The sequence below is a fragment of the Dreissena polymorpha genome, chromosome 9 (assembly GCF_020536995.1).
Source record: "Dreissena polymorpha isolate Duluth1 chromosome 9, UMN_Dpol_1.0, whole genome shotgun sequence".
NCBI lineage: Eukaryota > Metazoa > Mollusca > Bivalvia > Myida > Dreissenidae > Dreissena > Dreissena polymorpha.
In genome coordinates, this window is record NC_068363.1 from 21,344,315 (window position 1) to 21,370,864 (window position 26,550).

A 26,550-nucleotide genomic window follows, 5' to 3' on the forward strand; every position below is an offset into this window, starting at 1 on the left:
TTCTCTTAAACTCTAGAGCTACAATCTGTTTCTAAATTATCTGACCTATGAATGAATGAATGATTGAATGATTTTATTTGGTAAACATATGAACATTACATAGTTACTACATAATGCAGACAATATAAAATATATTATCACAGCAATATACATAGCAAACCATGGAATGCACACACAATACCAAGGATAACACAAAAAAGAGAAAAATGATTTTCACTTATTTCCATTGTGGTCCTTGTTATTGGTGGCAGTAACCATGAAACAGTCATGTATTAGATTTTAATAATGTATATGTATCAAATATGTACTGTTTAATAAAGTATATTACTGATTAAGAATGAATAAATATAATCACATGTTCATTATTATCACAGAAGTTGCATATGAAAGTTACACACTGCATAGGTAGTTAATAAACACACTTTGTAGCATACTATAAGTTAAAGAATAATTATGAGATCCTTGCATCTTATTGATCATAAGACTTAAAAATGTATCACAGTATTTTAACAGAACATAAAATTCATAATAAAAATTATACTATAAAAAGCTATAAAGACTCTAAAAACTGTTTCTTGATGGCACCCTTGAAATTGTTAGGTTTAGGTACATCCCTGATGTTTTGAGGAAGATTGTTCCATAAACAGATACCATTATATGTAAATGTTTTAGAACCAAAACTTCCTACTCTTGATTTGGAAAAACGACCAGAGTCTTCAAATGTAAAATTTTCAGCAAAATGATCAGATTCTGGCTGAGCTACCATATTAGACCTAGTACAACGATTATGTACGCCAGACACTGGCTTAAAATTCTCACCCATATACTCTGGTGCAAGGCCATTTTTAATCTTATGTACATGACAAAGTATGATCTGTTCTACTCTTTTTGAAACAGGCAGCCAACCTAAATGTGAAAACTGTTCTTGACCAACATTTGATCTGTTATCCATATTCAGAACAAACCTAATCATCTTGTTTTGTGCAGTTTGAAGCCTATTTTTAAGTGACTGAATAAGACCAGGGTACCAAAAAGAGCAGGCATAGTCAAAGTGGCACTGTATAAGAGACATGACAAGGAGTTTTCTGGTGTGCAATGTTAAGAACTTACTATTTCTGTATAGGAACTTTAACCTTGAGTTTGCCTTTGTAATAATTGATCTAGCAATGGTTTTACCAGACAGGAACTGGTCCAATACAGCACCTAGGTACTTAACAGAACTTGATGGAGTAATTGACACATCATTGCAAGAGACATTTAATTGAGAATTTGACCTTAGTTTGGGCTTTGAGCCAAACAATATAGATTCTGTTTTACCAAGATGTAGGGAAAGTTTATTGTCCACTAACCACTCACTTATAAGTACGAGATCGCTAGAAAGAATGGATTCAATTTCTGAAATGTGTTTACCAGCTACCAGGATGCCAGTATCATCAGCATAAAGTAAAATTTTATTTCTTACCACAGCGGCCATATCATTCACATAAATTAAAAATAAAAGGGGACCTAAAATGGAGCCCTGAGGAACACCACATGAGATGGAGGCCTCGAAGGACATAGTACCTGATACGTCAACAACCTGATGGCGATCGGAGAGATAGGAGGTAAACCACCTGACTGCGTCACTATGGAGACCAATAGCCTCAAGTTTCATGATTAAAATACTATGATTGACGGTATCGAAGGCCTTTTGTAGGTCTAACAATATCATACCAACCATCTTACCTTCATCCATCTTAAAACGAAAATAATCAGATATATGGGTAAGGCAGGTGTCTGTAGAATAGCCACGCCTAAATCCTGATTGATAGCTATACAGAAGCTTTTTGTCATTCAAGTAACCTTCAACTTGGTCAAAAATTACTCTTTCAAGGATCTTTGAAATGATTCTTAAGATCGAAACCGGTCTGTAGTTTTCAACCTCAGTCTTAACACTTTTCTTATAGAGGGGAATAACTCTCGCTGACTTGAGGTCATCAGGAACAGAACCCTGTATAATTGACAAGTTAACAATATGACCAAGGGGACAAGATATGAAAGAAGCACTATCCCTAACAAATCTAGCAGGAATGCCATCCAAACATGATGCCTTATTAGCACTTAATTTATGTGTATGCTTTAAAATTGTATTTTCAGACACAATGGAAAATGAAAAACTGTTTGGCACAACACCTTTAGTAGCGTAGTAATTACTTACAAAATTCTTGCCATATTTATTAAAACTTTTTGGAAGTTTCTCAACAAGTATAGAAGCAACTGTTGTATAAAATGAGTTAAATTTTTCAGCTACTGTAAATTTGTCAAAGGAAATTTGCCCATCAATCTGAAGCCCTATGCTACTTGATGAAGAGTTCCCTTTTTTAGTGGGAAGACCTAACTTCTTAAGTGTGTCCCAGAGAGATTTAGAATTGTTTTTATACTGTTCCAGTTTATCTGAAAAATAATGTTTCTTGGCCTTACAGATAAGTGACTGAGCTTTATTTCTCAACTCCTTAAAATTATTAAAACTTTCTTCCATTCTATTTATCTTATATACATGAAAAGCTTTGTCTCTTGCCTGGATACTATTTAAAATATCAGGAGTAATCCAAGGCTGAGTGCGTTGTTTAAATCTAACTTCTTTTACAGGTGCAATGCCATCAAGAACAGATAAAAATATACTTTTAAAATTATCCCAAGCTACAGAGACATTGTCACTTAGTAAGACACTACTCCAGTCTGTAGATAAAAGACATTGTTCAAAGTTTTCTTTACTGTAGTTTTTCAATGATCTGGTGTGTACATTGTAATGTTTACCAATTGACATATTTAATTTCTTGCGTGTACAATAAACAATACAATGGTCACATATTGATGAATCAATGACTCCACAATGAGAAATTAAATCATTATCTGATACAAGAACTAAGTCTATGCATGTTGATGAAGTATTACAAATTCTAGTAGGTTCTTGAATAAGTTGTGATCAGCAGTTGATGAATCTTGATCCATTTTAATAATTTAATATGTGAACACAAAATAGCAATTAAAATTTCGTTGCAAAAGTTTCTAACTAACTGATTAAAATATCACTGTCATTTACCTTAAAAATTTTACTGACATAATTATCCATCTTAGAAAAATTTCTATCATATATTTTTCTATTTTCAGTTACTGATGAGGAAAACTTCCAAAGTGGTGCCAGTTAAATTTCTGCATTTGAAATATATTGTATTATAAAAAAAAACAATTTACTATTTGTTTCTTTTTACTTGTGGAAAATTCATAATCCCTGCTAAACAAGGCTCTCATTGAAATTTCCACAAATTTAGCAAATTTTTCCCCTTTCCCGAATGTTGACTATCCTTAACTTCTGACTATTTGTTAGGCTAGATTGAACTTTACCGGTACGCGGTTGTTTATCACTATCGACAAAGTGGGGGTTTGGGGGCGGTAGCCGCCGATACTAAGGAATATATAGGATAAAAAGGATTATAAGGCGTTGCGTTAGTTGTTATGTGTTAGGTGTTAAGGGTTAGGGTTAAGGTTAGGGTACGCTGTTTGATGTTAAGTGTTGCGTACCGGTAAAGTTCAATCGTCCCATTTGTTATGCCGTATAACAAGATAAAACAAACGGTTATAAACGTTTCTGTATTTTTACTTTCAGTTTCATAATCAGTTTCATTATCACAAAATTATATATCAAAATATCATATACAATCAATAATAAAATATTCGTACCTGCATCTCACTATTGTCAAACCCTAAGTGTTTATCAATCATCTGTAGTATGTTTAAAGTTATCTACTAAATTGTATCCGTATTCGTTTTAGCTATATTCGAAAGTGAAACTTGTTTACGCTTGACCCCACTATTTATATTTAAACCGGGCGTGACGTCAATGACATGTGACGACATAAAAATAACTACCAATGAACGTCATACGAAATGGCGGACTTAATGAACGAATAAGATACAAGCGCGAACAACAATTATACGTTAAATCGTGGACAAATTCACAAGTTTAACAATGGGTATGACTTTAAATCAATTAATAAGATATTTATCTTTAATGTTTCATATAAATTCTTACTTTGATTATGATATTTAATCGGAAACGAACCTTATTTAAATTACGCAATACAATAACGACTGGGTGGGGTAACGGCCTAGCAATATTTAACTAAGAGTTTACTTATTAAATAAAAGAGTTAGTAAGATATTTTGATAATTTGTTTTGGTAGTCAATAGTGTTTATGTTAAAAATATTATTATGTGTTACAGAATACATTGACCGATTACAATGGCGTCATTAGGTAGTTTGACCAGGCTTGGTTTCATTTGGTCACGGACTGATGTATATAAATTTGAGTAACTAGTCCTATTTTGTTGTCATGTTAAACTCACATAAGCACACAGTGCTCCAGTTTAACAAGTGTGGTCATCTCTTTCAAAATTCAGCTCGTTACCACTCTACAGGGTCCGGTTTAATAAAAAACTACTGTGCGACTGTGCGGTCGACCGACAGTTGTCGGCCGCCAACTGACAAATTGTCGCGTTCACAGAGAAATATGCTGCGACTGTGGTCGCATGACTTTGTGGTCAGTCGACTGCGGTCGTTGTAGTCGCTAATTTTATAAAATTATCACTTCCGCCATCAACATGTGTTTATTTATTGTGCGAAAACTCATATCACGAAAAGTAAATCTTAAATTTGTTAAAAAAATATGATATTATTTGTTTAAACAGAATTCGCTTGCGGATTCTTCGTCAAAGGTGTGTTTGTAATAATATTCATGAAGTGTTCAAAGTAGCAATAACCACTGATTTTGAAAATTGACATAAACCCAGTAAAATTATACATTTTCTGATAGATATTAGTAAACCATTTCCAAATATGTATGGTTTGTCTATCTTACATTGTCTAAAATAATGTTAGTGAATGTGGAAACATTGAAAAATCCCTTGTGTAAAAATTGTCATTTTTCATTTTTTTCAAAATAGTCAACCTGGGTGTATAATTTGTTTAAAATAATGATTTAAGAACACATTTTTTATCCAAACTTTTAATAATTCATTACAGATACATTTCAGCTATGTTAGATGTCCTTGCAATTGGATGGTCCGGCAGGATTCTGGCCTGAAACACGTTACCCCCCACCAACGCAGGACCCAAAAATTCCTGAAATAGACAATAAAAAGTTGATTTTTCTTAAATGCAAATTTGCATGTGATTAAATATCACAGTTGAAATAATGTACAACAAAACAAGAATAAATGTTGAAAAAACAAAAACTTAAACTTATTTGGTTAGTATTAAAAAAAAAACATTATCCAAAACATGTACAACTGCCCCACCCACCAAATACAAATGTGATACCACCTGGTATTTAAGAAAATTTCAAAGTAATATTATTTCTCTTAAACAAAATTTTATTTATGAACTAGCAGTTAAATTGAACAGGAAAAACACTTACGGTTGAATATGCAGCCAGTAATCTGAATTCTTATCCAGAATTCTGATATGTCGGTTGATTAGGAATGGCAGCACCAGGAATTCTGAAAGATCGACATTGCATTGCTATATTAAATCTTATATACTTTTGTAAGATGAAACAGAAATACTATTTGTTAGAATAGTTTAACACACACCTATTCAAAAAAAGATAAACATATCATAAAATAATTAAAAAAATATTATAATAATTACTGTAAGAAGATTCGAACTCATAAAATGCGAATGTATGTAACAGCTCAATATCTTTAAACAACTTCTTGGATTTAGTAAATAATTGTCGATACATTAATTAAGAGCTTGTTTTCTTCATGAAAGGAACTCCAAAGATGCTGAAATATAATAGTGCACTGCATGCAAATATTAATTAAGTGATACAGTCAAACTGAAAGAACAGAACATTTAACCGAAAATGTTTTCTACAAGCTTTTACTGATTCAATGTGTCTTTTGCTAAAAAAATCATGCTGAGATCAAAATTAGCCAAATGTAAGGTTTAAATTCAGGATATAATTGTTAACCATCAAATTCAATGTCTTCAACATGCAACTGCTTAAAATGTTACTTACCACAGTGTAACTGTGCTCATGTATTTGTGAACCCCCATCATAATCACTGTCAAATAGATCTTTGTCAGTCATGTTCTCTATAAAATAATAAAAAAAAATTCAATACCGGTATGCACAAACCTGCGACACATAATAACCGTGTTTTAGCATTGCATTCTCAATTTTGCAAAGGTAAATTTCAAGAACCTAACCTTTATATATAATAATATCCATTTATTTTTTGTATATTAATCATGTAAATGAAATAAGAACTGAAATTAATTATAGCAGTTTTAACACGTTAACAAAACTAATAATGAGATGGTGTGTGAATTATAATGCTCCCTAAATGTATAATCAACTTAAAACTAATAACGTAACTTAGCTTTTAAGTTTATAATTATGATCAATCACAGAAGTTACATTTTACATTTGTTACAAATGAAGACAAGTCCGGTACGAAATGGCGCGGGTACGATCTGGAACAGATTTTATTTGACATAATTAACACAATAATTTAGGTGATTTAAGTGAATTCATACCTGCATCGATACCAGATGAGACAATTTCTCTTCCTGCCAAACAAATACTGTGTTTATCGTACCGATATCCGTAAAACTGCTCAAAAGATCGCTCCCGAATTCACCGTAACAACAATGTGATAATTCCGCGGAAAGGGGAGTAACTCTACTGCACAGGTATAGTGGTGTTGGAAATAAATAAATATATATTATTTCACGCGCATATACCTGATTCAAATGGTTAGGATTTATTAAAAAACACAATAATTGATTTATTAAAAGCTAAATTTCAAGTGAATCTGCCTTCTGTCTGCAAAATATTGGCCTTCGAATTTTTTACTTTCACTTTTGAGCAATGATTTTTTCTTTTCCGGTCATGGAAAGGTCAGATACCGCTTATTTGGACATATCTCCTCCCACATATGCAAATTTTTCATTTGGATTACTTCTTTTATGCTCGTAGTGAAGCGTTAAAAACACCCCACATTTTTCGGTCAACTTTTTGCCTGAACACCGATTGCGCAATAATTTGCATAGCAGGTGCGTGGTTATTGCTATTCAAAGTACAAATACAAAATCTGACGCAATGAAATAAAATCTACTAATATGGTTCACGCGTCTCTGGACAATGTCCTTTCGCGTGTCAAAATTGCAGAACCTCAAACATACTTGCCAACGAAGTTTCAAGATGTTGGTACTAAAGACCGTACATTTATATGAATATTCACCATATACCAATATGAATTGGTGTGCTTGACAAATCGGACAGAAGGAAGGATCGAATGAATAATGCTTGTAGATCAATAAAAATGCGTGCAAAAACTGCATTGTGGAGTCTGGATGTATACGGAAGTCTTTAAAACCAAATAACAGGTTTGCAATCAGCTCTGGAATTCACTAACAGTCCTTCCCAAAATTATAATTTATTGCCGGCCATGAGGTCCTATAATCATGCAGCCATTTCCGACCCAGACTGATTATTTCAGGCCCAAAAAGTAAGAAATGACGACGAAAGACAATGATGACATTTTTAACAATATTTTGATATCCGCTTAATATACAAATAATGCATTTAATCATTCAGAATTTTCAAGATTTATTTAGTATTTGTCTCTTCATTCTGGATATCTGAATCCTATACTAAAGACACATCCTCTGACTAATCTTCTTTGGTTGAACCCATCAGGCATAGCCTTGGGTGGGCGCTAATAATTAAGTCGACAAAGACCATCTTTCTGTATCATGAGCATACATGTACAATACTTAAATCGTTTTGCTAAGCTGTTGTAGGCTAGCATACCTTATCATATTATACTAGTCTTAAAGTCAATCCCAATGCATTTGAGTGAATTATTTCGATGATTTTTATACGCCCGTATAAAATACGGGACGTATTATGTGAAACCCCTTGGCGGCGGGCGGGCGGGCGGGCGGCGGGCGGCGGGCGGAAGGCATCACTTTGTCCGGACTCTAATTCAAATTGTATTCATCCGATCTTCACCAAACTTGGTCAGCAGTTGCATCTAGTTGATATCTAGGCCAAGTTCGAATATGGGTCATGCCGGGTCAAAAACTAGGTCATAGGGTCAATAAGTGCATTTTCAAAGGGGCCACTTTGTCCGGACTCTATTTCAAATTGTATTCATCCGATCTTCACCAAACTTGGTCAGCAGTTGTATCTAGTTGATATCTAGGCCAAGTTCGAATATGGGTCATGCCGGGTCAAAAACTAGGTCATAGGGTCAATAAGTGCATTTTCAAAGGGGCCACTTTGTCCGGACTCTATTTCAAATTGTATTCATCCGATCTTCACCAAACTTGGTCAGCAGTTGCATCTAGTTGATATATAGGCCAAGTTCGAATATGGGTCATGCCGGGTCAAAAACTAGGTCATAGGGTCAATTAGTGCATTTTCAACGGCGCCACTTTGTCCGGACTCTAATTCAAATTGTATTCATCCGATCTTCACCAAATTTGGTCAGAAGTTGTGTCTAGATGATATGTAGGTCAAGTTCAAATATGGGTCATGCCGGGTCAAAAACTAGGTCACGAGGTTACTTAGTGCATTTCAAGCATTTAGCATGGTGTCCGCTCTCTAATTGAAGTAGTTTTCATCTGATCTTCACCTAATTTGGTCAGAAGTTGTGTCTAGATGATATGTAGGTCAAGTTCGAACATGGGTCATGCCGGGTCAAAAACGAGGTCACATAGTGCATTTCAAGCATTAAGCATGTTGTCCGCTCTTTAATTGAAGTAGTTTTCATCTGATCTTCACCAAATTTAGTCAGATGTTACATCTAAGTGATATCTAGGTCAAGTTCAAATATGGGTCATGCCGGGTCAATAACTAGGTCTTGAGGACACTTTCAAGCATTGAGCATGGTGTCCAAAACCTTCGAACGGGCGTATCTTGTGACAGTTTGGCACTCTTGTTTTAATTATGGTAGAACATTTTGTTGGTCCTGTATGCAGGTGTGAGTTTGTTATGTAAAAACTTCATTAATATTTAATTATGCCCCCCTTTCGAAGAAGAGGGGGTATATTGCTTTGCACATGTCGGTATGTCGGTCCGTCCACCAGGTGGTTTCCGGATGATAACTCAATAACGCTTGGAGCTAGGATCATGAAACTTCATAGGTACATTGATCATGACTCGCAGATGACCCCTATTGATTTTAAGGTCACTAGGTCAAGGTCACGGTGACCCGAAATAGTAAAATGGTTTCAGGATGATAACTCAAGAACGCTTAGGCCTAGGATCATGAAACTTCATAGGTAGATTGATCATGACTAGCAGTTGACCCCTATTGATTTTCAGGTCACTAGGTCAAAGGTAGGTCACAGTGACCTGAAATAATAAAATGGTTCCCGTATGATAACTCAAGAACGCTTATGCCTAGGATCATGAAACTTGATAGGTAGATTGATCATGACTCTCAGATGACCCCTATTGTAGACCTGTTTACTTCTACGGATTCGCCGTAGTAACTACGGATTATTTGGCTAAACTACGCACTACGAATTTGTACTAAAAAACAACGGATTCATCGATCAAAATGGTCAAATTTCAGTTTTTAATCGCACTTTGGCTTATTTTCGGTCTTTGCGGGTGATTTATCAATCATAATCATTTTGGCGCTTGCGTAGTAAGAAACCTTAACAGTCTTCGAAATTAGCACACGCCCGATCGCCCGTGGCGAGTAAAATAACTGCCGGGCACATAAAAAATTCACGTTTGTGGCCCGCCGGCAGGGTTTTTTTTTACTAAGAAAGTGACGCCGATATTCGGCGTCTTCCCCTACCAGAATTTTTCCCCTCAAAATACAATTTCCCCACCAAAAATATCATTTTTCACCAAAATATAATATTTTCTCTCAAAGAAATGTTTATTTTTCCTTTGGGCATTCGACAATTATCCAATTTGCACCATGTACAACGATCTTTCTCTCTCTCTCCAGACGAACACAAAAAATCTGGGAATCCCAGTTATTCTAAATATAGCTCTTAAATAACGTTATGTTAACTGGGCAACTAATCGTAATAATCATGTGACTATTTAACTGGATACCGGTCTTGCGCGAGAAGGGTGTTTCGTCAATAAATTACCAGAAACCAGTCGAATTTTCATCCGGGCTATGTGCAAGCCAAGATATAAACGTGAAAACAGAAAAAATGTCTCACAATTGGCGTTCTTACACAAACAAAATAAAACATTCGGAATTGGAAGATACTGAACGCATCGAGGCATTTTTTAAGAAAGAATCATCGAAAACCGTTATAACCCATCAGGATTCTGAGGTAATCAACATCGAACATTGTGAAAGTGAAAGTAGACAATCGGCTGCTGCTCCTTTCCCTTCCAATACTGTAGCAGATCAAGATCGTCAACCCATTCATCATGAAATTGAAATCATAAAATTGACATCGTCCCCCGGCCCCAGTACAGAAATATAGTTGAAAACATTTCCCATTATTAGATCTACACCTGCAACTTAATTAAGGACTTTGACTTTAATACGTGTTAAATGTGTTTTAGAACAAAAAGGACGGAGACAAGCCTCTTTTGATGAGTTATAGACATTGAAATGAACAGTTTTTATTTTTTCCCCTAATATGTCTCTTTCGCACTCTTTTTTCCCCTTTCACCCAGCGTCCAGCGTCTTCCCCTTTCTCTAAAAAAACCCCTGGCCGGACATGTAATTTATTGAAGCCAATTGACAGTTTATAAAAAAAAATCGTAAGCGGTTCTTGATATTTGCAGATCTATTTTTCAATTTTGCGAACAAACACCTTGCCGCAAGTTGTAAAACAATGAAATTTGATTGGTTTAACAACACACACCTGCTTGCACACATCATCGTTATTGTTTTTGACCGATGCAGTTCGGTTGGTCTCGGGTCGTTTCGCCCTTACAAGTGGGTTGTTTCGCCCTTATTTAATTATTATGTAATATTAGGCTTTTGTAAATGATTCTTTCGTTCCGAATAGTATTTGTTTAACATATATGGAAAATTAAGATTTTCAATACAAATTTTATTATTAATTGCAATTTTAATTTAGTACTAGTTTATCATATATGGGAAATTAAGATTATTTAATTATTACAAATTTGATGTTTGCTCAATTATCCGTTTGATTTTAATTGCAATTAATTAACGGAAACGTTATGATTCATTGTGTTACAAACGTAAAGTATTAAGATTAATTAGTTTGGCAGAGGTATGATGCATTGATTTGCCAATTAAAATAATTTCGGGACCAATTTAATAATTATCAAACACACTTAGATCGAAAGACGTGTGATCAGATGATTGACTAATTACTAGCACAGAAACATCAAAAGGAGACATTATAAAGGTGTGATATTGTTTTTATAAACTTTAAGCCAGTTTGCATCTTTTGATCTCAAGATATTCGCCGAAAGTGTATATAAAAAGCATCATGGCCATGACAGCGTCATTCGTGAATTTATATTTCGACACATTCTTATGGCAGACGAATTGTGTATTTCGTGTGATCGGATAGTCTCACCTCGCCAACATGCCATCACATGTGATTTATGTGACAGATGGCAACATCGGACATGTGATACAGGCAGGCTTTCTGAAAAGTCCCCAAAAATGCCTGTCAACAGGACAGGCTGATAGAAAAGTTAGCCTGTTCGGACAAAAATTAACCTGACCAAACAGCACGAGTTCATAATTGAATAATTAAGTAAAGTTTAACTCATATTTATTGCAATGTGCAGCCTGGGTATAAGTACACTTGATAAAGTAAAACAAAACACTTGCGTGTTCTAGTGATAACAGTGTATGATGGACAACAGCTGTAAATTCTAGTCAGACTCAAAGGAAAATATATATTTCTATAGGGATCGGATGCATGTAATAGGCTATTTTATCAGATTTATGTCTGGGGACAAGAAGGCCTCACATCAAAATGCTTAATTTACGAAGATTTTCAGGGGATTGAAAAGAATTGTGTTTAACTCACATGTTTAACTTGCAGATTTCAACAAGTCTCTACTCATGTGCATTCTTGGTTCCGAAGTAAACTGTGATGTTTCCATAATTCAGTTTAAATGTTTACAGTTTTGCTTCATATTGATTGTTTTGATATGGCACAGTAATATGTCAGACCAATGAAATTGACGTTGTCGAAAAAACAACAAAGGGAGAGCACTTTTAAGAACTAGTGACACGTTAGTGTTCTTAATGACAAAAAGGCTAGAAATTCACGAAAATGATAGTGATTTTAATGGGGGAGTTTTCGTTCTTTTAGCAAGTATTTGCATTTTGGGTATTAAGTCATACATTTTTTTGCCTGTCACAAGGACCGGCAATATTAGAAACTTCGCCGGACCGTAAAGAATTTTGCCGGACAAGACCGGCGGTCCGGCCTTTTCAGGAAGCCTGTACAGGTACGAGATGCTTATCTATTTTATTTATATTTTGTGTCGGCGCTATTTGTCTGCATGTTGCCGTTGTTATAAAATACGCTGTTTGTCATAAAATTGTATATGCAATAAAATTTTCATAGTTAAATAATTAATAATTCTGTCCATTCTTCGATTTGCGGTATTAACAAATATTATTTCTACCATATTTCAACTTCAATTAGCTTTAAGCGCTGACACTCTTTGACGTATGAAAGATGTAAATAATTAAATAAGTCGGTGATGTAAACAGCCCATTTTATTCTCTTGAAGATATTTGTTTACTGTAATTTTCCTTTACATCTTTATGTTTATTTGTTTATTGATTCTATCTTCTCTTTATTATTAGTTCATGTATTAAAGATTGTAACATCTTCATGAATTAAATGTATGATGTGACTTTAAAATGGAAAATATGCTTACAAAATGCGTAGTGCATATGGAAACCAGGTCTTAACGCAATTTGTAAAACTGTTATTATTTTGATATATACTACATACTTTTCTTTTAATATTTATTTCAATATTTACACACATTAACAAAGCTTTACAATATGTACACAATGAGACATACATCTATATATTTTTTTTAAAGATAGAAGTTTACGCACTTGCGTTAAGACCCGGTTTCTCAAAGCAATACTCCTTTTGGAAACACATTTTCCATTTGGAAGTTCAAATCATGCTTGTTATTTATGAAGTTGTAGAAATATTTAATACATGAACAAATAGTAAATAGAAATGCAGACATCATTATACCTTTAAAACACAAAAAACTTATATATACAAAGTTAATATTAAAAGACTTTCAGTTCTTATGTTAAAAAGATGTGCGAAATAAATGTCCGTTAGTTTTTTCGTCTTTTGCAGAAAGCCAACAAGAAGTCTACGTTGTGAACGTGTAGTGTACGGTCAACAAAGATGCGATGCCATGCCACTGTCAGTCAACACGGTGACCATTTCAAACCAGGTCTACAAGATCACGCGCACCCCGCTGACTTAAGACTGGCCGTCAAAGCAGAGTTATCGGCAGTGGTAGGCCTATCATTTATTTATTTAACAAATATATAGGCAATGGTAGGCCTTTTATTTATTTATTTAAAAAATATGTCAGAAGTGGTAGGCCTATTATTTATTTATTTAAAAAATATTTGGTATGCAAACAGAAACAAGGTGCAATTTCTCATTTTATCACAATGTCCGAATGGTTTTATACGCTGTTTAATTTCAGCTTCGTTACATTTTTTTTTATTTCTGAGCAAGCATCTGATGGAGCTTGATCCTCACCGGCGAGCCATGGAAGTAGTGACTCATGTGATGACCAATCATATCCTGGAAGAACAGCGGTTCCTGGCCCCAAAACAGAAACTGTTAAAGCGGGCTCTGAACCGTCACCGAGCCAAAAATAGGCCAGAGGAACCAACCAATTTAGACTTTGAGGTTTGTATTACAATAAAAGCCGATTTATTAACACACCAATTAACGGTAATACAATAATTAATTAAAGTACGTTGTATATCACACCTTTAACGCCCGATATATTGCCCATGAAATATACCGACCGAAGGTGTGAAAACGCTGTTAATTGTGACAACCGAATATTCAGAGAATTAAAAAAAAAAATCATCTCTATGATTTATAAAAAAAACTAATGATCATTTTATATCAAATGTATTGCCTTTAATTTCATGATTATTTATTAAGATTTCGCTGTTAATTCTTTCAGCTTGACACCGAATACCTGAAGTGTGGTGACTTTTTGCTGGCCGACATCCGAGTGGGCGACCAAAGACACATAATCTTCGCCACGGAATACCAGCGTAACCTACTTTGCCATGCTAGGCGCTGGTTCATGGACGGTACCTTCAAATAAGATGTATGTCAAATTAGTGTGTATGTGCGCTTCGACACTGGATTGAATGTTTTGTTTATTAATAAATATACCATGAAATCTGTATTTCGATGTGATTTTCTCAGTTGTTTTATGTTAGATAAAATAAAATGTATGTCAAATTATTGTGTATGTGTGCTTCATCATTGTATTGAATGTTTTGTTTATACATGTGTATTCTTATTATTCATATTAGAGCTATCAAAATATATGCAATATAAATAACTTTGTACTTTGTTTTATTTAAATAAACAAAATAAACAGTAATTAAGATAATATAATCTGTATTAAACAATATCCCATACAGCTTCTGACAAGCCTAAGATAAATCCTTTAATATCGCTATAAGTACAAAAATTAGGGCGAAACGACCCAGGAATTAGGGTGAAACGACCCAGGGCGAAACGACTCGGGGGGGGGGGGGGGGGGGGGGGGCGAAAGGGATTAAGGGCAAAACGACCCGGATTCAGTTCGGTCACATTCGGTTCTAATCGACTGTTTCTCTAGACATTAATCGAGAAGATGCTTTTTGAATCGATCATTTCAATCAAGTAATACGCTTCCGTTTTTGTCAATGTAAACAAATGTCATTGTCGACATAAAGGCTATGCAGTATCTTAGGAATGTTGATGGCGCTAAGCCCGATAAAGCACTTCAAAAATAGAAAATTGACAATGATTTAGAGAAAAAGGAAGCCAAGAAATGGTACGAGGACACCAGAGTACGCTCTTTTCAAGAGCACTGGTGTAACGATCGACCGTCTTAACTCTAGTGACTGATTCGATGTAGTTATATTCACTACTATTGAAACAAATGTTCTGCTTTACTATGTGTAGCATGTAAGTGTTAAAATGTTGTGATTTGTTATAATTTTGGTTAAAAAAGTTTGGGCATGTAAAAAATATGTTGGGCATGTAAAAATTCTTAAGTAACTGGCCCGACTGGCATGTAACTTTTCAAAGCTAATTTCGAAGACTGAACTTTAAAATTCAAACCTCCCGGGGAACGTGTGCTGATCGAGCATGTGGAGTCGTCACTGAACGACAACTGACTTATGTATTGGTTCGCAAATTTAGCCGAATATATACGATTTTACGTTGCTATCCAGTATACACATCTCTCTCTCTCGATTGCGGAGAATACCGACGATAGTCGATGTATCGGGATTGAACACACCTGTTTTTTACACACGTCAAAGATGGCAGCAAACAGACGAGAAATTGCGATTAACGGCGAAAATAATAAATACCATTCAAATTAACAACGGATATCATATGTTTAATAAGGAATGATGTAATGCGTGTGTCAACACAAAATACTACGTTTGAGATAAACAAACAACAACAAATATTTATCAGAAATCTGCACAGTGAATGTGCGTCACGGAAACTAGTGTTGGAAAATTGGTGTTCATTCTACTCACAAAGTTAAAGCATTTATTATAATAAGATGGGTATCGTTCGAAAATGGAAAGAGACAAACATGATTTGATCGATATGTTAGTGGATCTGTGTATACTCAGATATATGTTTGTTACGCTGTACACTTTAATGAAATAGCATTGAACTGAAGTTGTCAAGTGCAAGATATTGAAAGGTAAACAAATAAAATATATTATTTTAACTCCATTTAATACATTATTAACACAACAAGAACACTAAAGGGTGTTTGTCAATATGTGTTTATGTTTTCCCCTTATGATATTTAATTTAAAAAAATACTGAATTAAATTAATAGCAACTCTTAAAAGAGCTTTTGTTCAAATGGTGTATTTAAGAATCTAGATTATTGCAAGTTTAACATGCATGTGGATGGATATTAACTTGATATTGTCTTCATTGTAAGAAGACATTAAAGCAGCACTTTATAATATAAACATGCTGTCAAAAATGCACTTAAAAACAATTTTAATTCTGTTACTTATAATCATATTTATAATGCTGAATGTCTCCAAATTTCATGGTTTATAGCGCTATTTTTCCAATTTCATGGTTAATCCCGCTAATTTTCCCAATCCAAATGGCACAGGCTGTAACAAATAAAAGCAAAAAAAAAATCACTTAACAGATTCAATTATTAGCAAGTAAATTCATCTAATGCTTTATGTACCGTTAATCTGATATATGTGACCCAGTCATGGTGTTTTAATGCTCAAAATGATTGAAAAGGTTAAAACTACTGACAACAGCCAAAAACTACTGAGAGATGCCCTCCATTCTACTGAGAAGCAACCGGTAGCCAGGGTAAACAGGTCTGCTATTTATTTACAGGTCACAAGGTCAAAGGTCAAGGTCTCCGTGACCCGAAATAGTAAAATGGTTTCCGGATGATAACTCAAGAACGCTTATGCCTAGGATCATAAAACTTCTTATGTACATTGATCATGACTCGCAGATGACCCCTATTGATTTTCAGGTCACTAGGTCAAAGGTCAAGGTCACGGTGACCCGAAATAGTAAAATGGTTTCCGGATGATAACTCAAAAACGCTTATTCCTAGGATCATGAAACTTGATAGGTAGATTGATCATGACTCGCAGATGACCCCTACTGATTTTCAGGTCACTAGGTCAAAGGTCAAGGTCACAGTGACAAAAAAACATTCACACAATGGCTGTCACTACAAAGGAGAGCCCATATGGGGGGGCATGCATGTTTTACAAACAGCCCTTGTTTTACATAAAACCATCGAATCTTAACAGCCATTTGTCTACAGCTGCTGAAGGGTCATAAGCTGTAACATCTGCAGTGCTGAGTTTGATCATCATGAGAGTTTGGTTTGGCTCCTTCACCAAATTTTAATTGAAACGTTTTAAGATATTAAAAAATAAAATGAAAACAAAATCACCAGTTATATATCTGGATACTGTGTTTTCCTTCGAACCCCTGTGTAGATATTTTCTTTGAACTCCTATGTAGGTGTTGACAGATCGCTGGAAGATCACAATGACCTGTGTTAATGCCAGGGCTCACGCTGGGCTGAAATTTTAGGGAGTAGTGACTTCTCCCTGGACACTGATTTAGGGAGAAGTGAGGAGACTGTAGGGAGAAGTGGAGAGACTCGGACACAAGGGTTTGCATGTAGGACGTTACAACACACATATATGTGTATCACATTATTGAAGTATACCACTGTAGTACACATAATTATATTTCTTTTGTGTATCTTAATTTTTTCAGCAGTTCTAATTAACCAAGTAATAATAGACACGACAGATAAATAACTAAAATTTTACTAGCGCTATATTCAATCCATTTTGATGTTAATATATTATACAGACTAAAGTATTTCAACGATAATATGTTTATGAAGCAGTAGATAACATAAGCTTAATAAAACTGTAAGACCAGATAAATATTTATGTTTGAAATGTGACATTTAACTTTCGCTTTCTTAATAATTATTTGTTATTTTTTATAGTCTTTCCAATTGCAATTTCATGTGAATACTATTCGAAATATGATAAACAACACCGTCCGCATCACCCCATCTGTATTCTTCATTCTATTTGTTCTTTAAAGAACTTCGAAATTAAATTATAATCAACGCAAAATAATGTATCCGAAAACGACAGTTCGAAAAATTGTACTCGTTTCGCACATGAAACTAATTGTGCATATCATTTGACAGCAAAAAAAAGAAAATCGATGAAACCTAGCAAATAAGTAGTTAATATACAATTTTATTGACATATTGCTTTACAATAGCAAAGTTTGTGGGTAAAAAACAACTTAATTACCAACTATCAATTTTAAACGATAATCTGCTGAAAGGTGTAAAATCATCGACATAGATCTAATTATTTAATAAGCATCCTTTCGTTAATTCAGATCGATAGTCGGTAGATATGTAAAGTGATCAACTTAGAAATAATTTTTGTATTGTTTGGCTCCTTTTTATTTGTTTATCTTTAAATACGACGTTTGCCATCGGCCGCTATAGTGTTAGCAGACGACAATATCAACTGTGTATTTCCAAGTATACAGTGTCTGCGCATGAATGACCCAATATTGTGTGTGAGTGAACTCAATGTTGATTGGCCAGCTACCATGTGACTTGAATGCTGACTTGACCAATATCGATCGCCGATTAGATAATTTCGGAGGTTGGGAGAATCGGGGCCAGGTTTACCTCAAATTACATGTCGCTCAATTGCGAAACGCTCCGGGCTGCGACAGTGTGTATGGGAAAATTGAGTCAGACCTTGACATCGAGACAGGGTTTTTTTTGGCCCGATTTTATAGCCGAAATTCGGCTATGTTCCCAATCCCAAAAAGTATACTTTTTTCCCAAAATGTGGCAAAAAATTCCCAATTGCCAAAAAAAAAAAAAAAAAAAAAAATTTTTTTTTTTTTTTTTTTTTTTTTAGAAAAAAGTTTTATGTGTATTTTATCTCAATTTTAATTCAATTACATCTAACAAATTATTATATGATTTTTTTCTTTTAATTTGAATGATTATAAAGAGTTAAATCAAATTTAGTATTTCCCTAATCAGTGGACTTTTCGTGTGGAAAAAAAGGCTAATGAATTTATTTTCCCAATTTCATGAAAATGCCGATAAAATTCCCAATTCCAAAGCCATGGGCTATCTTCCCAAAAAGTGGAAAAAAAAACCTGCGAGAAAACTACATATGAACAAATTCTGATAAGAGCGAGACTGGAAGTCGCTTTTTATCTACAATTTCTTAAATTTTAGGCGACGTTTGGCGTAAGAAAGCGACTTAGTCGCTCACGTCGCCCCCTAGCGCGAGCCCTGAATGCCCTGCTTGCTTACGAATTAATCGGATATAATGGGAACCAAAAGTATATGATATCGATTCTCTCCCTTTGCAAATCTACTTAGGGCTTTTTTCCTGACTTTGTGAAGCGGCCGTGGCACCCTCACTTTGTGAAAAAATGAGTCGTGAACTTTTCAAAATTGTGAAAAAATGAGTTGTGAACTTTTCAAAATTGTGAAATATTGAGTCGGGAACTATTCAAATTGTGAAAAATTGAGTCGCGAACTTCTTAAAATTGTGAAAAACCGAGCCGTGAAATTGTTAAAATTGTGAAAAACGGCCAATTTTGTAAAAATTCACAGCCCTGTTAGGTTTGTGAATTGTCCTTATCAAAATTGTGAAATGTCCTTCCAGGGCCACTCGCAAAGAAGGAAAAAAAGCCCTGCAGTACTCATATAGTGATGACGTAGTGTGTAATTTGCATTGACGACGCAGCAAACATCTTCGGATACCGTAATGCACGTACGTCATTCAAAAAATGCAACCAATGAAAAAATGTTTTACATGATTGGAGTATTCATAAATAACTCGGTAAATTCCCACTTTTGCCTTGAAACTTTTCTGTAAATAGCTTATGGAATTCCAAATTTCGCCATAATTTTATTACCGGACACGAGGTCTGGCAATATTAGAATCATTTCCGGATTTTCCAAATTATTATCGGAAAAATCCGAGGACCGCACGGAAAGACTGCACTAATGATTATGGACATACTGCTTTGACATTTTTGTTAAAATGTTCTTTTATATCTGGCTTCTAAATCTGCCCAATAATTATTGCACTTAAAGGTTTGATACATTGCATTATCGTCTGCAAAATTCATATTAATGAGAATCTATCTAAATAAGGTTGATATTTCACTTTTATAGGATTGAACTTATGACACTTTATCTGGGCAATGATCGTTTTGTTAATTACATGTATTCATATTCCGTTGTAAATTTCACTTCAACTTGATACACATACTCGAATAATATGTATGGGACTCTTCTAAATAAATCTAGGTACATGGTGCCGAGAAAATTGTATTTCAGGGAGTTCGTTCCTGCATATTTTATAATACTGTCAACATCTGAGATTTGCTTTATTGATACCATGCTGTTTTTTTTAAAGTAAACAGTATTTTTATACAGGATATATTTCACATCTGATCTGAAAAAAAAACGTTATGAATTCGTATTGTCGGTACTAGGAGATTAATCAAATGAATATTTGAAGCATCTGTCAGTATTACAAAAAAGTTTACTTACACTTATCTTGTCTGTATTTAAGATATAAGTCTGGTTATTGATGGCTTGAAACTGATCTAGTAAACCGAGTGTTTTTTAGCATAATTTTGTGATTTAATTTTATTATTGATGTCTTTATCAATATATCATTTTATTTCTCAACCTACAACAGGGCTCACACTAGGGGGAGACGTGAGCGACTAAGTCGCTTTATTACGCCAAATGTCGCCTAAAAATTAAGAAACTGTAGATAAAAAGTGACTTCAAGTCTCCCTCTTACCGCAATTTTTTTACATCCGTTTTTCTCGATGTCAATGTCTGATTCAATTTGCCAATACACACTTGTCACTAAGTGGCGTACGGCCGTATATTACGCCAGATAATTGATTCCATACGCCGATAACAAAAACCCATGGCGTCCACTGTACTTCCTAAATATTGGTCATAAACTAGCAACCCGTGTCGTGACGTCAGCTGTCGATTAAAATAACGCTTCTATCAACACTGTTTCCTGCAGACTCAATGTGTTTTGCACACGTCTCAGACTTAACTCCGCCTCCTTTCGAATACGTCTGGCGCAGCTTCACAGTAGACAGGGTTTTCAATAGGATTCTTTGTAGCAGGCTTTTGAGTTATTTGAGGAGGCCAACCTGCTAGGGGGGTCCGGGGGCATGCCCCCCCGGAAATTTGTTGAAATAAAGGTGCCAAATTGTGGCTTCTGAGCGATTTTGGGCACATATTTTACATGATTTTCCTCAGTTAAAATAGAGGATATTAATGTGAATTGTTAAGTCCTCAGGTTACATCAACTCTCAGGGGTGTCAATTGCCCCAAATTTGAAATCCTTAAAATTAAATTCTGGGTGCCGATAGGGCCTACGGTGGGTTCCGGGCACACCCTGGACAGGGGTCCAGGGGGCCAGAGGCCCCCGGAAGCACCTGCAATTTAGCTTATTTGAAACAAAGAAATTGCTTCTCCTGAGCTTTAAGACACCTGTATTTTTAAGAGATTCAAAACAGAAAAAAAATACTTTGGCTAGCAAATATGATTATATCACAATCTATTTCTTTAAATTTTCATGTAGATGCATGAGTGTGCAGTGGAATGTCCCCATCGGGGGCGATGGGCCCGGGCCCTAGCTCAATGTATAATTTCTGTGCAGTACATAACATGTACATGTATTCTTTACAGTATTAATGAAAATCTGCATTAAACAAACACTGGAAATTTTAACATTTTAATAAGCTGTAACTTCCAATAATGACAATGACATTTCAAAATTATATTGTGGACTAGTCATTTTAATTGGTTTAGTTATATATTTAAAATATATAACTAAACCAATTTAAATGACTAGTCCACAAGTAGTTATTGCAAATTAGAAGAAACAGTACAAACTGTTAACTTCTTTATCGCCTGTCATACAATAACATTCAATATAATTAATCTCTACTTAACACGATCCCATTTTACCACGAGTATGTGACTAGCAATTTAAATAATATTACCAAAGGAGTAAGTAACCTTAAGAAAAATAAAGTCTGATAAACATCACAATAATTAAAACAATAATACTGAAGCATTTACACAATAAAACAGTACAATTACAGTGTTAACTCTTAGCACATGAGATCATTAAAACAGTTGCAAAAATTGACCTGTCAGACTACCAAAGAACAATCTCAATATAATGAACCTCCACTTAACACAATAACATTTTAACAAGAGTTTATGACTAGCACTTCAAATGAAATTACCAAAGGAGTATATTACTTCATAAATTACAGTCTGATTCAGACTGTAATTTATGAAGTAATATGACTGATATAAGATGAGTATATGTCTGGCACTTTAAGTAACATTAACAAATGAGTACATGAACATGACTTAATTAATAATAGTCTGATAAAAAGAAGTGTACATGCTAAGCACTAGCACAAATTAAAATACCAAATGAGAATATTGAGAGATAATGAGTGTCTCTGCAACTATCAAGATTTTGATAATAACAGGTATATATAAAAAAAAATAAAACATGTTACACCAATTTGAATTTTAATAGTACATTTTCCAGAATAAAAAAAAGTTTCAGATGATTCTAATCTAGACTAGATTAGAATATGACCCAGAATCAGATAGTGAATTATCGGATGATGATTGTTGTGGCAACTAGACTAGTTGCCACAACAATCATCATCCGATAATTCACTATCTGATGATTGTTGTGGCAACTAGACTAGTTGCCACAACAATCATCATCCGATAATTCACTATCTGATTCTGGGTCATATTCCTTTGATGCCAGGTTAAGTTTTTGTATTGCTATATCAACAGCTGTCTCAATCATTGTAAGTTCATCATTCCCCTCAGTAACGTCAGTTTGGACCCCAGCATTCACAAGTGTAAGAACTGGTGCTGATGCTGAGGCCCTTTGCTGCTTCGGGGGAATCTTCCGTCTCTCCTTCTTGTCTAGCCACAGCTTGACTGCTGACTTGACATGCTGCTTGGCTTCAGGACTTAAATAATAAAATACATGTAATCAATATGAAAATGTAGCATTTTTTTCAGATTAAATTTTACTTTTGAACTTTAATTCAGATTACATTTTACTTTTGAACTTTTTTTTATTAAAAGAAGAGTATGAATGGCCCATTTATTATAGAAGACACTGTGCAAGATCATGAATGACATAACAATTTTGTCAGAGGACCCCTGGAAAAGATGCCATTTTACCTGTTTGGCTCAGGACCATTTATGCACACATGCATCAGGGACTCCAGCATAGTTGTGCTAAGTCTGTTGCGTAGCCTTGTTTTGAAAGCCTATAAATGAGATTTAATGATTATCAAACAATACAGTTTAATTCCATTTTTGGCAAGAAATGACTTGGTATGAGACAGCAGTGATATTTTTACAAATTTTCTCATCTGGGTCCTGGGACTCGATAACTTGCAAATCTATGAATTCCCTAAGTGAAAGAACGAGTCCAAATATTAAACTATATTATATTTTTAGAAATTTCAATGCATTTTTGGGACCCACATAATTCAAAACTGTACATCCCAAAAGGTTTTTGTGACGCAGGACTTGCAGGTAAAAAAATCACTGAGACAGTGAAAAGGCTAAAGTCATTTGAAGTGATTTGTATTTACATATGAAAAAAAAATGCTGAAATTTTAGAGAAGCAAGATCTGTTAACATTTAAGTAAATAAAAGACAATCATGTTCCAAAAGTGTAACCTTTAGAGTGCTGGCTCCTTTTTCAGGCCATGCATTTGAAACCGGAAGAGAGGCAACAATCTCTATGATGTGCATCATGGTTGGATAAAGCTGTCTCACAGCAGTGTTTCTCAAAAGCTGGAGGATACACCATTCTGTTGGTGACGTCTTGGACTCTGGAGATTTCACAGACACTGGAATATGGGGCTTCATGCCATCTCTGATGTGATATTTCAGTCCCTCCCATTCAGCTTTCAACCTTTAAAAATTTGCATTTGAAGAAAAATGTGTTACGAATTAGATTTTTCTTAGATTAGTTCAAAAATGAATCCAATGGAAATAAGTGTTTTTTTTTCTCAAAAAATCATCCAAACCTATATGCCTAGCGTGGTCATCACATTTTGCAAAATGATAATCAACCTTAAGGAAATATTTGTAAAAACATTTTTTTTTCAATTGTGCAAGGCTCTTTATCTTTGGTTTTAATAAGTTTTAATAAGCATAATAATATTTTGACCATTATACATTAATTTAATCAAGATTGAGATTTCGTGCATCAAAGATTGAAAACAGCTACATATCCAAATTGAAGTATTAAATAGCAATTCGGTTATGGGACTTTCAGATACCTGTCTCCTTCCTCGGGTTTATCTCGGAAGTAATGTTCAGCCAACACCTGCATCTGAGTTTGACCATAGTAGCGGATCTCCTCTCTCTGATCTGGCACCATCATCGGATCGAAGATGTTGAACGCCTCCAGCACAGGGGAACTTTCACAGAATCTTCGGTTGATGTTCTCGATAAGTGCAGCTATATAACTAGCAAACAAGTTCTCAAGTTCTTTTGCTTCTCTTGGGTTCATTTTTATGTCCGAACAAACATCAGTCAGAGACTCAACATCTTAAGACAGTCTTTCTATCGGTGCATTGTCCTCTAAAAGATCTTTTAACTTATCTTTTGTGCGATTTATGGATGGCACAATGGTTGCGAAGGTAATAGATCCAGTTTGGAAATCTTTGGACAGGTTGGCAAGGATTGGGAGGATGTCGTTCAAGATGTACACTACCCCAAGGAATTTCAGATTCTTCATCTTTCCAAACAAACCAGAGGCAACTGCGTCAGTATCCTTGAAGAAAGCTAATGTCTGCAGCACTGACTCGTAGTCCTCAAAGACAGCTTTGATTGCAGCCTCGAAACTCAACCACCTTGTGCTTACAGCCTTCTTCAAACGCTTTGATTTTTTTTTGAAAGCCTTACCTTCAAAGTGGATTGCTTTTAGTCTGGCCTGTATTTTAAGATATGTGGCCATTCTCTTTGGGGAATTGTCAAGAAACTGCCATACCTGTCTGAGAACAGTTTCCACAGTACTGATGTACTTTAAGTCAGTGTTACTGTCCGTACATGCTAGGGCTAACCTGTGACATATGCAATGGACATTGAGCAGTACTGGATTTATTTCTTTGAGTCTGGCAGCAACTCCTGTTCTTTTTCCCATCATAACTGAAGCACCGTCCGATGTGAAGCCGGTAAACTTTTCCATCGACAATCCATGACCTTCAAGTTCATTTACAATCACAGAGGTGATTGCCTCCGCATTAGGAGAGTCAAAGTTGGCCAGTAAGTTGTGACACGCCAAGAACTGCGTCGCAATGCTGCCTGATTCTCTGGAAAAAAACTGGATAAAGGTGACCAAATTTTCAGTTACGGATATATCTGACACCTCATCAGTAAGCACACCATAAGCACCAGCAGATTTCACCTTATTAATTACATCGTTTTTCAAGGCCTGTCCTAAAGTTTGAAATATTTCTTGGTGCGAACCTTTAGAATTGTAGTCGAAGTACTTCAAGTTCTCAACACCAAATGTCGTTTGTATGTGTGTCAACAATGGAATAAAATGCTGATTTGCAATAAACGACTTCATTTGAAAGTATGCTGTGGCAAAAACTTGCTCCAGAACTATGTTCTCTGATTCATGCTTTTTGATTATTTCCTTTTCAAAGATAGAGCTCTTCTGCATAACAGCACTATCCAGAGCAGCTGTATGCAGATTACAGGTTGAGTGTTGCAGCAAATACCTCTTTCTGATTCTGGGGATGTTTCATACCATATTTCCTACACGGCAAACAGTACATACCCTCTCCCTCTATGTAACACAACCACCATCTTTTTGCTGTCATCCAATTATGTTGAAATTTCTTGGGGGTTAAACGTTGTTCTTCTTGATGACTGATGGAAGTGCAGTCCGTCTTGCCACACACATGAACATTGTGCACTTTCTTTGATGAGTCGAACAGGGTGGTCAATGCATTCCTACATTCCTCAGGACTCCATGCTTTTGTTTCATTGACATCTGTGAATAAGGAAAATGTATCAAGATTTGGAGCAGGAGTGTCTTGCGTAGATGTGACAGAAAAACCTCTGAAGGTTTGTATGGGATGAAAATCCCAAGAATCAGAAATAGTTATTTCTGTCAAATCTAACCATGACACATGCAGTGCATTCACTGTAACACAAGGTCCAAATTTCACTTTTGTGCATGAAAATAAATGCCATTAATGTGCAGGCCATTTTATGTCGGTCAATAGCGAAACATCGCTAATGTTGTACTTGATATGTACAAACCGACTTAAAACTAGTGACCTAAAAATCAATGGGGGTCATCTGCGAGTCATGATCAATGTACCTATGAAGTTTCATGATCCTAGGCCCAAGCGTTCTTGAGTTATCATCCGGAAACCACCTGGTGGACGGACCGACCGACCGACCGACAGACCGACATGTGAAAAGCAATATACCCCCTCTTCTTCGAAGGGGGGCATAATAAAATGTATTTGTATTTGCACTTTGAATTAAACAGTTGCTTATCCAAATCTACAGCAGCTGCAAACATTTTGTATTTTTGTCATACAAGAAAAGCATGTCATTTTCTATG

General features: G+C 35.1%; 2 protein-coding genes and 1 long non-coding RNA gene across 3 annotated transcripts in view; 1 reads left to right on the forward strand and 2 right to left on the reverse strand.

Annotated features, from left to right (window-relative positions):
* The window catches only part of LOC127846695 (NLR family CARD domain-containing protein 4-like), a 755,110-nt gene that overhangs the window by 603,629 nt on the left and 124,931 nt on the right, over positions 1–26,550 (forward strand). The gene's annotated exons all lie outside the window — the stretch shown is intronic.
* On the reverse strand, positions 4,932–7,115 carry LOC127846720 (uncharacterized). The gene is made up of 4 exons (XR_008033623.1): positions 6,584–7,115; positions 6,063–6,139; positions 5,457–5,538; positions 4,932–5,161 (listed from the first exon to the last, which is right to left on the reverse strand). It is a non-coding gene; the product is annotated as an uncharacterized LOC127846720 (long non-coding RNA).
* LOC127845902 (E3 SUMO-protein ligase KIAA1586-like) lies at positions 24,517–25,635 on the reverse strand. The gene has a single exon (XM_052377079.1). It carries the CDS (start codon positions 25,633–25,635, stop codon positions 24,517–24,519), a length of 1,119 nt encoding a protein of 372 aa, XP_052233039.1.